Here is a 14252-nt window from a genome sequence, read left to right as displayed (position 1 = left end):
CTGTTATTACATCTACCTCAAAGTTTGCAAAACCTGAAGATTCAAATTCACTCAAAATGAACCAAAAGATATGTGTTAATAGAGGAAAACCAGCTTGAAATTGTATTTAACCGAAAACTGCTAAAAGCTGATGTTTGTTTTTGACAATTACAAACAAGCCAATATTTTTTTCTTGACAAGAAGGGTATGAGGAGAGAAGAAATAACAGATTTTTTAAATACAAAGAACATTACAGAAAACTTGTGAGAGAAAAAAGAAAGAAGCATAAAATCTTGCCACCCCAACCCAACCATTCTGTGGCATTTTTCTCTGTAGACCTTCTCAAATGCCTGTATAAAGATAGTAGAAATTTTATAACAATTTCCTTCCTTCCCCCACCACCTTATGATTTTTCCATACTGTTACACATCAAATATCCTGAATAGGAAAAAATCTTCTATTTACCCTGTGAATCTGCCATGTTTACCCAAGCTATTTCTTATTGCTGGACATTTAGATGACTTGCAGCCTGTAACTTCGTACATACACTTTTTTTCACACTGGAAATTTCGTTAGAGTGAACAAAGTCCTAGACATGAGATTACTGAGTCACAGGACACAAATATTTTTCTGGATGGGGTGTCTGGGTGGCTCAGTCGGTTGAGCATCTGACTTTAGCTCATGTCATGATCTCACGGTTCGTGGGTTCAAGCCCCGTATCAGGCTCTGTACTGACAGCTCAGAGCCTGGAGCCTGCTTCAGATTCTGTGTCTCCCTCTCTCTGCCCCTGCCTCACTCGACTCTATATCTCTCTCAAAAATAAACAAACATTTAAAAAAAAAAAAAAAAAAAAAAGAATATTGCCAGTTTTCTCATTTAAAAATTAGCAAAATTCAGGGCACCTGGGTGGCTCAGTTGGTTAAGCGTCCAACTTCGGCTCAGGTCATGATCTCACGGTTCGTGAGTTCGAGCCCCACGTCGGGCTCTTTGCTGACAGCTCAGAGCCTGGAGCCTGCTTTGGATTCTGTGTCTCCCTCTCTCTCTCTGCCCCTCCCCCACTCGTGTCTTCTGTCTCTCAAAAATGAATAAACGTTAAAGAAAATAAAAAATTATTTTTCTGGATAATATGTACTGTTAATCACAAGTTCAGAAGAATTAAGCCAATTTACAAGGATATTAAGTTATACATATTTTGTCTTAATAAGTAAAAAACAGCAGCTGGTTAGATTGCAATTTGTACCCCCAAGATTTCTGGGGGAGAACCTGCATCTTCCCATCTGTGGTTTCCAGCTACACAGCCTCCCTATGAAGTCACATTGACTTAGATGACTTAAGAGGAGCAAGAACTTCTGATACATTTTGAAAAGGAATAAAGGTGAAAGAATTCCAAAACACATCCAATTTTCCAAAATCTTAACTGGTCAAATCAGTGCCTATCTTTGTGCTGAACAATGTTTTAATGTAGTTCCGGCGCTAACCACTACTATTCTGTGCAAGAATATTTACCCAGTGGGAGGAAAACAAAAGTACAAAATAAAATGTTAACTAAAAAAACCGTGTAAGTATAGTTTAAATGGTGATGAAGGTTATTTCAAATCCTAACAGCTTTGGAAATAACCATCGGAACAGCTTTGTGCCTGTATCAAAGCAGATGATTTCAATTTTTGACAAAATTAACAATTTCAGCCGCCAATAATTATTCTAAAATAACTGGTTTTTTTTGTGTTTTTTTTTTTTTAACTCTAGTACAGCTGTTCTCAAAATGTGGCTCCAGACCAGCAGCACCAGCTTCAGAAATCATCTGGTTTCTAACAGATTCTCCATTCTAGCCTGGATCAAACAGTCCAGTCAGATTTGATCCCCACAAGGACTGGATATCAGAAAGCATGGGTCAACTAAACCAAAGTCCAATCTACCCCAGACTAATTAAATTAGAATCATAAAGGAGCAGGAAGCAGGCATCTGTATCTAAAACCTCTAAGGTTTTAGTGGTATATCTAGATATATCAAGATATATAACCTGCCTGGCTACATATATCAACTGTAGAGGTTCTTTCTAAAGACAAGTTAATCTTAAGTCTAATCATGAGAAAACAACCCAGACTATGGGACATTCCACAAAATAATTGGCCTGGACTGTTAGAAAAAAGGGTCATAAGAGACAAAAAAACAAAAAAACAACAAAAAATAAAATAAAATAAAAACAAAAAGCAGGGAACAGTTCTGGATTTAAGGAGACTACAAAGACACACAGCAAAGGACTGCAATGTGTGATCTGGACCAAATCAAAGAACAAAACCGTTTTCAAAGGTCATTACAGGGGCCTTAGAGAAATGTGAATAGGACTGTGTGCTACTTACTATCACCGTATCAAGGCTAAATCTCTGAAATATGCTAATGGTTGAGATACCCCAAGTGTTCAGGAGACATATGCTGAGGAATTCAGACATGATGTGTAATGATGTCTGAAACGGACCTTCAAATGGTTCAGGAAAAATGTGAGTGCATGTATACTTGTACACAAACATATACATTGTATATACTATACATACATACACAACCCAAGGTAGATGACAGATAAATGTGGCACAATGTTAACAACCAGTGAACCCAGGTTGAAGATATTTATTTGGGTGTTCACTGTAATAATCTTTCAACTATTCAGCAGCTTTGAAACTTTTCAAATAAAAAACTAAAAAAAACAAAAGGCAAGAACATCATAATACTAAACTTATTTTTATTTTATTGAAAACAAAACCATTTTCAGTAAAAGATGAACGATACAAGTGTTCTAACAACCTGCATTTATTCTTATCAGAAAATTACAACTGATCTGTCATTAAATGCTTTCTGTTTTCTAAAAGGGTACTAAATAAATTTCAGATTTAGAAATAAACATCAGTGTTTATGCAACCAAGATCCCTTTATGAATTCTGCATATGAAAATGCGTATATATGAAAAATACACAGTGGACAAATTTGCCATTCCAGTAAGAACTATGTACACACTTCACACGGAAAAATAAAGGAGATGAGATACAGGCAACCTTAAGAGTTTATTCAAGAACATGCATGAATTCACCATTAACTCTGTACCTATGTCTGTCTTCAAAAAACTGGTACTCGATTCTTGCATCTCCTTTTGGTTGAGCCGACAGGAGGGCATCCACCTTCATGACCAAGTCACTTGCCCTGAAAGACATGGATGGTGAAGATTGAGCATCTCTTTAACCGAAGGTTTTTCCAATTATTGCTGAACATGATATAATCAGCCTAAGTGAATACCAACAAGACGGTTTGAAGAATGTACGAACTTTTAACCAACAAGCATACATGAGAAAAAGTATGATTTTGTAACTGAGTAGTTTCATAACCTTGAAAGAAGACACCGATTTGCCCATATGTGAAATGGGGATAGTAGTACCTACTTGGTATGGCTCTTGTAAACATTGCACCAGCTAAACAGAAAGCACCAAGCTCAGGGCCCTTCCCGTAACAGACTGTCAGTTTGTGGTATTTACCTTCTCCCTCACCCACTGCTAAATACCTCTAATAGTTTTTATGATTATTAGAATAATAATTCACTGGAAAAAATTCAGAAAAAAATGAGAAAACAGATATACATACAATGCCCTTATCAACAGTTAAGCACTGATGACATTTTGGTTCATAATTCTATATTTTTAAACATATATAAATACATATATAATCATAAGTGGGATTATATTATTTAGTAACCTGCTTCTTCATTTAACAATATATTGCAAACATATACTACAAACATATTTTTGTTAGTTAATAAACACAGGGTGCATCAATATTTTCACTAATATGTTTATGGATAGGTCATAATCACCAACTGGCTAGTGAACATCCAGGTTGCTTCCTATTTCACTATTACAATCAACGCTGCAATAAACAATGTAGAAAAGTATTTCTGCTTTCCCTGACCCTTCTAAAGTTGATTTCTAACGAAGGAAGATCTTGAACTAAATCAGGAGACTTATAAAAAAGGTCAAATCTGCTGAACCAAGCACTGAATTCTAAGAATTCTAAAAAACACCTGTAACTATCTGAACTGGAATCAAGCCTATACATTTTCTCACTGAACCAAACAGCTATATCAAACTACCTCTCTGGTACTTCTCACTACTGACTCTGAATACATATAATCCAGGCCACTTGTTTCCTGTGATGTGTCAACACTGTCACAAAACACGCCAAGACACTTGGCTGAGCAGGCAAACAACAAACTCCCCTAAAAGTTCACAAAGCACCCTGATCAAACAGCCCAGAGCTGAGCTTCAGAAAGCTAAGGATGGCCTTGTGGCTGCAGGTCTAGGCCATGAGTGAAAGCTGTGGCTGTCAAAGCGGGCCACTCCAAGGTGGCGCAGCTATGGCACTACTGAAAGCCCTAGGCAAGCAAGGTAATTCTGAGAGCCCGAATAGTTTTAGCTTATCTTTAGGTAGCCCTGGGACTACCTTATTTCCCTCAATCCACCTAGGAGAGACCCAGAGCCACTTCTCTTTGGTAAAAGGCAAGTCTCTGGTGCACAGTCTGGCAATCATGTAGTCCACAAAGACTTCACAGAGAGAGGGAGTGGTCCAAGGGCACACCACACCAAGCCTATGCCCGTGACATGATGGCTTCGAGACATGGGAACACCTCCTAGCCTGCATCAGAGAAGTGTTTCATAGGCCAGAACAAGGGGTATCACTGAAGAGCCACTGAGGTAGAAGGAAACCTCCTTATCTGTAGCCCCACTACTGACTGAGATGAAAAAAGACTCCTTCCCCTATCACACAAGGCTTGGCAAAGGGACTACTCTGGCAGCTATCGAGGTCAGTTCTTCACTAAGACATGTATCTTAAACCCTGTGGCATGAGGGTATATGAAAGAGATGAAGAAAAAAAACAGAACTTTTAAATTGCGTATCCTCCAACTACTCATCAAAGAACACTACAAATGAGTGAAAATACAACTCACAGAATGGGACAAAATATCTGCATCTCATCTATCTATAAAAGATCAATAGCCCAAATATTTACATATTTCCACAGAACTCCTATAACTCAATAATAAAAAAACACACAATTAAAAATGTGCAAAGTAGGGGCACTTGGCTGGCTCAGTGGGCATGAAAGTCTTGATCTCTGGGTTGTGAGCTGGAGCCCCACACTGGGTAGAGAGATTACTTAAAAAAAACAAGGTACAAAGCACTGAATGGATATTTTTCCAAAGATATTCAGATGTCATCACTAATTGTCAGGGAAGTGCAAATCAAACCACAAAGAGATACCCCTTCAGATCCATTAGAGTATTACCAAAAAACCCCCAAAAATAACAAGTATTGATGAGGATGTGGAGAAATTGGAACCCTTACACATTACTGATGGGAAAGTAAAATGGTACGTCCTCTGTGGGAAAACATGATGGTTCCTCAAAAAATTAAACATAAAATATATCCCTCCTACTACATTCATTTAATATTTAATACAAGAACCATGTGTATATGACCTATGGGCCCTCATTATACACCAGGGACGTGGACCAGTTAAATAATTCATTTTCTTCCCATTGAGAAATAACTCATTAAAATACATTAGCTAACAAGAACACTGAAAGAATTAAAATAAATATTAAAAACCACAATAACCAATTCATCACCTATGCAGGATACAAGAGAAACAACTCATTATTCTATGCTAATAAATAAAGGAAAAGAAGCATTTAGCCTACTTTCCTTTCCTGAACAAAATAAAACAAATGAGGGAAAGTACCTCTTTACAAAAGTATTCCAAGGCTAAAAACAAAAAACAAAAAACTAAAAAAAAACCCTCACCTCACCCCTCTACTTTTGCATATGTTTGAAATTTTCCACAACCAAGAAAAAACAAAACGAAGAGACCTACTTCAGTTCTTTAAATAAATTAACTTGTTTCAACAGAAGCAAAAGTAAACACCTGAACTGAAAAGCATTATTATATGTTCAAGCTGAAAATAAAACACCATGAAATAGGAAGCATGAGGAATGTTCAATTAACCCAGCCCCTATGGTATGCGCTAATTAATTTCTTCCATGGCAAAACGTACACATCTTCTTCTACCCGAAGCTGTTGAATATGGGATTTGATTTTCTGTCCTGAAGTTTTTAAGATGATATTTTCTAGGAGGTGGAAATCGTCTTGATTAAAGAGTTCACCGTCGTCCAGCGGCCCAATGATCTGTGAAAAGGAGCAGCGTAGTCAGTGCTAGAATCAGCAAGCTGTAAAGAAGCCCTCTGTGGTCGTCTGGCTATCTTAGAAGCCTATCAGGGTAAAGACCCAAGACATGTATACATCTAATAAAATCAATGAAAAAGGCAAAAATTAAACCCAAATCAACTCATCCAGTTATTTATCAATTCCTCAACCACACAGAGTGTACACTTGTATACGTCACACTATTTTTACAGTCAGCAACTCTGAAGTAAAACAAAATAGCAATAAAGTTTTCATTAATTCTCACTGGATATAAATACTAAAACTAAATGCAGTGCGGTGAAGTTTTTAGGATGTTTTTAAGAGATGCAGTGTGGTGAGTGACAGACAGCAGAGATTTCACCCTCTGTGCTAAGAGTTTAAAGTTTGGTATGTCCCCCCTGGCCCCCCGAGTCTCATGTCTATGGCTGCAGATATGCATGAAAGAGTCTAAGCCTGCACCAATGAAGTTCACAGAGACTGCACAGCTATGAACACGGTCCCCACAGGGGATGAATACTTCACAGATCAAAACTTTATCAGCTTATTCTCTGAGACACCACACTCTCGTCACTGTACACAGGACAGGACATAATAAACAGCAGGAACGTTTTCCACAAGAACACTTGTAACAAAAGCAAGCCTCCTCTGAAATCAGGGTGCAGAAATTATCATCAGCACTGCATAAGCCCCATTCCCCTCAGGAAAAGAGTGACTGTTTGAAAAGTTAGTTTACTAGCTTCAGGGAACACCGCCAACACTGTTCACTGATCTAATTTGAGGTCAAGCTTGTCTCAGAACAAAATCCTCACCCTTCCATTGCTGATCACTGCCCTCTGTCCCTTCTTCAGCTTCAGAACATCCCTGCAGTACATGGCATGAGACAAAATGAAATCCATTTTGGAAGACTCAAAGACCTCTTTAAAAAGACTGAAATCCATGCCCTAGGAAAGTAATTGTTATTAAGGAAAAGTAATTGTTATTAAGCAAGCCATAAAAATGAATAATCATAATGAATAAATCACAAAATACTCTTTTAATGGAAAGTCAGAACAAAATTTTAATAATTAACATTATGATGTTGCAATTCTTCACTCTTCCCATTTTCCCCCACCCTCCCACTTATCAAGTAATGCTTATTTTCTGTTCCTATTCTTTTATGTGATTGCTCAACTGGCAAATTATTCATCACACCTTTATTCTGCATTTTAACACCTTGCTAATTTCAAGTCTTTTTTCTGACTGAAACATCAAGTACACCATCATTTTATAAGAATTTTAAAACTACAAAACAGTCCAGGGGCGCCTGGGTGGCTTAGTCAGTTGGGCGTCCGACTTCAGCTCCGGTCATGATCTCGTAGTTCGTGAGTTCGAGCCCCACGTCGGCCTCTGTGCTGATAGCTCAGAGCCTGAAGCCTGCTTCAGATTCTGTGTCTCCCTCTCTCTCTGAGACTCCCCGGCTCACACTGTCTGTCTCTCTCTCAAAAATAAACATTAAAAAAAAAAATTTTTTTTTGAAAACTACAAAACAGTCCAAAAGGTAAGTAACTTACATGATGAATACATGTGGGCCTATATCAGAACACATCAAGAACACATAAACCCCTAACTTTTAAGAAACTTCAATCATTTTGCTATATAGACAAATCAAAATATTGCTCATCTTTTAAAAACTATATAAAATATAAACTTATATGAATCATATAAGATATGAAATTTTATTTAAAAATATTAAAAGTAGTGAACAGAATGTGGCAGAATTGTTATTTCTTGGAAAGATTCTTCCAAACTAAAAGAAATCCTCTGAAACTCAGTACTAAAATAAAAAATCCCAATCATGAACAAGACGCATCAGCCCACGGGAGTGAACTTCTGTGGAAAGTAACAGAACAAGGCAGCCCTATGCAACACACAAAGACTTACCCCAACAGAGAACCCCCCGATGTCAGCTCCTGCAGCCAAGGCCTCTGCAGTCTCCTCCTTGGCCATTTTTGTGATGAAGTTCTTAGCAGAGTTGGACGTCTGTGTTTGGAGAGCTGCCCAGATGGCTCTGGAGATCTGAGTGTTCTTATATCTTATATCTTCACTAGGATTATTGATCATGCTTATTCTAACATTGTTACTGGATTTCTATTTACAAAAGGGGAAATAAGAGTTATATGGTAGATGTTTTAAAATTAAAAAGTGGCATTAACATCAGTCATAGTCCAGTAAGTAGCAAATACAATCTCTCTTAAAAGTGTTCAGCAGTTCTCTTCTGCACACAGAATAAAATTAAAATGCTATAGCCAGGCTTTCAAACCCCTACATGAACTGGTCCCCAGCCTACCTTTCATTTCTTACCATCCCTAAAAATACAGCTCCATTACAGACCATCAGAGTCCTGTATTCCCCAAAACACTTTGTATTATTCTAACATACTCCATGCTTTATGGTGGCATGCAAATTCCAAGTCTATCCCATCTTTCCTTCCCTCAGCCCCAACCAATCTTCAGGCTTCTGTTCAAACACCTCTTTGTTCACATGGCCTTTCCAGATTCCTAGTAAAAATTGATCTCTCCCTGATTAAAAAGACAATAATCCATGTGGGAGAAGAGATCTGGGACCCATAAAACCTTGTGTCATGACCATAAGCAACAAAAATTCATACTAATGTGTTATCTAAAGACAAATACAAAAATAGTCATAGCAGCTTCTTCAGAATAGCCCCTAACTAGAAAAAGATGACATTGTCCATGAAATAGATTAAACAAACAAACAAAACTTTGTGGTATAGACATACAATACAATACAATACAATACAGCACAGCAAAAAAGAACTATCACTATTGGTAATATCATGGATAAATCTCAAAATGCTGAATAAAGAAAACAAACAAACATATATAAGATTCCATTTAAATAAAGTAAAAAATAATCAAGAAGAGGGAATGGGGAGCAGGGTGATGGAGACAAGCAAGAGAAGGCTTTCAGGAATTCAATAATTCTCTATTTCTTGACTGAGATGGTGGCCACCTGGGTGTTCCCTTTGAGACACTATGTATCTTATGATTTGTGCACTTCTTTTGATCCTATATTTTACTTCAGTTAAAATATTTTTTTTTTAATTTCAATTCTCAGGGCGCCTGGGTGGCTCAGTCGGTTAAGCATCTGACTTCAGCTCAGGTCATGATCTCACAGTCCATGAGTTCAAGCCCCACAGTGGGCTCTGTGCTGAAAATGCAGAGCCCACTTCAGATCCTCTGTCTCCGTCTCTCTCTGCCCCTCCCCCACTCTCACTCTCTCTGAAAAATAAACATTAAAAGAAAAAAAAAAAGAATCTATTCCCTTAAATAAAGTCTGAACACTGCAGTCTCCTCTCTTTTCTCACCAGAAGACAGACCTTCAAAGAAACAATGCTCCTTTCCCTCAAGCACTAAGACAGCAGGACAGCTGCCTTCCGCACAGAACAGTAACATCAGTACACAGAGTGGAGGTGTAGACACTTGCCTGATGTTTAATAGCATCATACAGTAACTGTCTTCCAGAAGGGCTATCAAAATCTCCAACAATCCAAAAAGTTACAGGCCTAATGAAGGAATCATCTATATAAAAAGAAAACAACATACTGAGTCGGAGGGAAAAAAGCACATTCCACGTTTCAGTATTGTTCTTAAGCCAAATAATTTCTGAAAACCATGCAAAAAATAAGAAAATGATGTTTAATAAAAATACAAAGCAGAAGTAGTGAAATTTCTCTACTAGAACGAAAGCAGGGTAACCTTCCAATTGGCTTAATTACAAGCTAGGAACATGCACTTATTAATTCTACTATGGTTTAGGCATCTGTTAGCATGTACAATGAAACATGTGGGTAACAGATCATAGTCTTTAATCATATGGATTTGTAACTTTCTGAAATAGAATTCTTTGCAAACATTTACACAAATTTTGTCTGCATTTGAAAAATTATCTACTGTTATCCACAGGTTCTAGAAAGGTCACAATAAAGTATCAATAAATTCTAAATCACAATGCTGCCTGAAACCACGTAAGATAATTAAGAAAAGAAACAAAACATTCTAAAGTTTAAAGTTACCATAGATTTCCTTGGAGGACATTCCTAGACAGAGGTAAAGGAAAAAGAGTAGAAGAAAATGTCATTGCTATAACTGATGCCTACCATAAAGTCAAAATTTTAAATAATGTCTAACATGATCAATCTTCTCTCTGCTCCATAGTCCCCCTAATGGTACAGCACTGTTCCAGGGCCCCTCAGAACCAATTTTCTTGAACCAAATGGAGCAATTGTTTTTATTCACATAGATCTAGGAAGCCAGAAATTCTCTCTAGGAGAAGACTAAAGCAAAGATAAAAATAGCTGCCTAGGGGCAATGATCTCACAGTTTATGAATTTTAGCACAGAGCCTGCTTGGGCTTCTCTCTCTCTCTCTCTCTCTCTCTCTCTCTCTCAATCTCTCTCTCTCTCCCTGGCCCTCCCCCGCTTGCATAGGCATGGGCATACTCTCTCTCTCTCTCTCTCTCAAAATACATAAATAAACATTTAAAAAAAAAGAGCTGTCTTAAATGACAGTCAGTGCTCTGAAGGAGTAATAAGTGGCTAGAGGGGGAAAACATCTGTCTGCCATTAAAATATCACTTCACACAACTTTGGCCTAACTAGCTGATTCCATATTAAGATCAGTTTTAAAATATGCACAAGGATTCCTAGAACCAAGTTTATCCTATAAACCCTAAAAAAATTAAATCAGTGTTGTCACTGAAGAGGTAAGTCAAACTAATTTGCAATCCATTAACCCATGTTTACATCATAAATGTTTTCATTTTAAAATCACGAAAATAAGTTTCATTTGACCTTAATATCTAATATAAATTTATAAAAACATTTGAATTTTCAAAAACATACAAAAGAATTTTAAATAGGTATTTCCTAAATTCAAATCATTGGAGAAATAATGAAAAAAATTATGGAATCTCCAATAGACACTTAAAGATTCAATTACTTCTACAAATACTAAAAAAAAAAAAAATGCTGAATCCAAGATAAGCCAGAAATGGATTACCTTTCTTTGTCAGATAGTTCATACTATTGGCTATAGCAGCAGTTTTGCCTTGGGAATCCAAGACAGTAAATCTGGCATAGTCATCCACAAAAAAGTTATCTGAAAAAAAAATTGAAACAGATTTATAATTAACATGCCTAATTCAATCCAATGTTAATATTCAAATAATAAACTGATTTGACCATAATACAAGATTTATAAAAAACACATAAGTGAAATCTGTTGTTTCATGTTTACTGAACAAGTTCACAAGACACCTACCCATTAATCACATTTTAAGACACAAAGTTAATAAAAAATGGACACATCCCATATAACTTTCATGTATGTATATACATACATGCACAACTTTAACGGTTTATATTTATTCTATTCCACCCCGATGACTCTACAACTAGAAACCAATCTCTTAATAAGATCCCCTAACTCCTTGTCTCCCTTCCATAGTCGACGCACCTGAGTAAGCCCTTCCCCATACCACTGGGCGATGGAGGGCAAGAGGGAGAATGATGGGAGAGAAGATCTAAGACTCTGACTTTCATTTTTTACACGTCTAACAAAATAATACAATTTTAGCTTTAATATAAACAAAAGGTCATTTTCATTCTTTTTAGACAAGTCTCTTCTCCAACTAATGGCCTCTGGCCATGCTCTTATCAACCATTTTTCCTTGGGTTACTCTAGCTAAAATCCCAATTTCATCGACTCATTCATTTGATCTGAACTACCCAGTAATTTCTTCCTACCTACAAAATGGTCTCTGTTCTGTATAATAAACCCTCTATGTCCAAGAATGTCCCCAATCTTCTGCATTACTGTGTTCCGACACAAATGCCACTCTTCTCTCACCATCCTCCAAGCACAGCTGGCTTATCCACCCCACCACCTATGTGTATCCACCCATGCACCCATCTGTCCTTTCACTCAACCAACTATGCCTGGGGCCTACTATCCTTCCAGTCAGGATTCAAGTAAAAGGAAAGCAATGCGAAGTAAGAGCTCATGACATCATGCAGGGGAGGGGAAAAGGCTCCAAAAGACTTAAAGCCTTGAAACTTAGTATCCTTCTAAGAAGGTCCCAGGACAACAAAGGCCAAGGGCAGGGTAGGTAATAATAGAGCTAGGACCACTGGGTCAGAAGGATGCCGGCTGCTCCTCCAAGGACAGCTCCAACATGTTCATGAGGCAAACTGCATTTTCGGCCCTGTGAACCAGCATCACTTCACAGCTGAGCACTACAACATTTAGTGGAGAAAGGTACCCCAAAACACTGAACTACTGTTGTGCTCCTTATTCAGGAGTACTCCAAAAAGAGTTCTTTACAGTTTAATTTTAAATGATGGAAACAACAAAAACTTAGAACAAAGACTCATAATACTGCTTGATTTGCTCTATTCAAACTAGTGGTAAAAAGCTAAAACCTAACTATGAAGAAACAGTTTATCTCACTCTCTAACCACTTCCTTTTTCAAACAGAAGCAGAGAGATGTCCCTCTTCCTCTAAAAGGAATTTGGTTTCAAGTTGATTAAAGACAGCTGCCATAAAGGAACAACCACACCTGGAGCTGTGTGCATCACACCCACCACAGCAGCAAAGGCCCTTGGCTTGGACTTCTCTGTTATGCTTATCTTTCTCACCCAGTGACATCCCCAGGGCGAGTGACAACAGCTCCACCTCATTTCCAGCTATTTGCTGAAGTGGCCTTCAAAGTCACAAGGAAAGGCAGAAGGAAGACACTGTTCACACAACTACCTCTGGAAAGGTATTCTTGTGGAAACAACGCAAACATCCATCAACTGAGGATTAGGTAAGCCAAATGTGGACTGTCCATATAAGAAAACATCAGCCATAAAAAGGCATGAAGTACTGAGACATGCTGCAACATGGGTAAACAATAACTTTATGCTGAGTGAAAGAAGCCAGTCACAGAAAACTTGAATTATATGGCATATCCAGTAGAAAACTCCCTTAGAAACAGACACTAGGTCAGCGGTTGTGAGGGGAAATGGAGAGTAGCTACTAATGGTTACATGATTTCTTCTTGGGGCAACGAGATATATTCTAAAATTAGACAGTGATGATTAGACAACTGAGAATACGTTAAAACTGTGTGCTTTAAAATGTGTAAGTTTTCGGGGCGCCTGGGTGGCGCAGTCGGTTGGGCGTCCGACTTCAGCCAGGTCACGATCTCACGGTCTGTGAGTTCGAGCCCCGCGTCAGGCTCTGGGCTGATGGCTCGGAGCCTGTTTCCGATTCTGTGTCTCCCTCTCTCTCTGCCCCTCCCCCGTTCATGTTCTGTCTCTCTCTGTCCCAAAAATAAATAAAAAACGTTGAAAAAAAAAATTTAAAAAAATAAATAAATAAATAAAATGTGTAAGTTTTCAAAAGGCTGAGTTTTGTGGCATGTACACTATGTCTCAATGAAGGTTTATTTTTAGACAGGTATTCCTAGCTTCTCAGAGTAAAACCACCTGAGGTGTTCGTCCACATCACTGCTGGCTGATTCTAGAACAAAGATGAAGAAAAGACAGCTGCTTAACAGCTCTACAACTGTAAAAAAAAAAAAAAAAAAAATACAGATGTAGTCTCATCACCCAAGGCCTGTTTAGCTGGCATTTAAAAGCCAATGGATTTTTTCAAAGCTTACAAGGATTTATCTATATAAACTTGGAGAAAATTCTTGTGAATTTAGAGGCTAATATTATGAATTAAAACATAAGACTGTGTCACAATCTTAGGTTATCTTCTGAACATTACAATCCAACAGATGCAAAGGTTCTGAAACATAAATCAAAAAAGGTCCGAAGTTCTTCCTGAAATGATCCTTACTGGTTGCTGTTAAATCCAGGTATTCTCGCTCAGATGTCAAAATCCTCGAATTGATTCGTGGAACAACATTTGGCTGATTCATGATATACTCTACCACATCCTGATCATGGGACAATTCACCCTAAAAGGAAAAAAGGAAC

At 37.7% G+C, this 14252-nt stretch overlaps 1 protein-coding gene across 2 annotated transcripts in view; it reads right to left on the bottom strand.

Moving 5' to 3' along the window:
• UGGT1 (UDP-glucose glycoprotein glucosyltransferase 1) overlaps positions 1-14252 on the bottom strand; it is a 110195-nt gene that overhangs the window by 34256 nt on the left and 61687 nt on the right. Inside the window, exons 19-26 of one of the 2 annotated variants that reach the window (XM_049615805.1) lie at positions 14113-14233; positions 11283-11381; positions 10298-10321; positions 9709-9803; positions 8143-8349; positions 7032-7163; positions 6074-6204; positions 3076-3171 (exon numbers count right to left, since the gene is read on the bottom strand). In XM_049615805.1, the coding sequence (XP_049471762.1) occupies positions 3076-3171; positions 6074-6204; positions 7032-7163; positions 8143-8349; positions 9709-9803; positions 10298-10321; positions 11283-11381; positions 14113-14233 (905 nt within the window). The remainder of the gene's footprint in view (positions 1-3075; positions 3172-6073; positions 6205-7031; positions 7164-8142; positions 8350-9708; positions 9804-10297; positions 10322-11282; positions 11382-14112; positions 14234-14252) is intronic. The other variant, XM_049615806.1, reaches the window with a different exon arrangement.

The sequence above is a fragment of the Panthera uncia genome (assembly GCF_023721935.1).
Source record: "Panthera uncia isolate 11264 chromosome C1 unlocalized genomic scaffold, Puncia_PCG_1.0 HiC_scaffold_3, whole genome shotgun sequence".
Lineage (NCBI taxonomy): Eukaryota > Metazoa > Chordata > Mammalia > Carnivora > Felidae > Panthera > Panthera uncia.
This window is presented reverse-complemented; position numbering and strand designations above follow the sequence as displayed.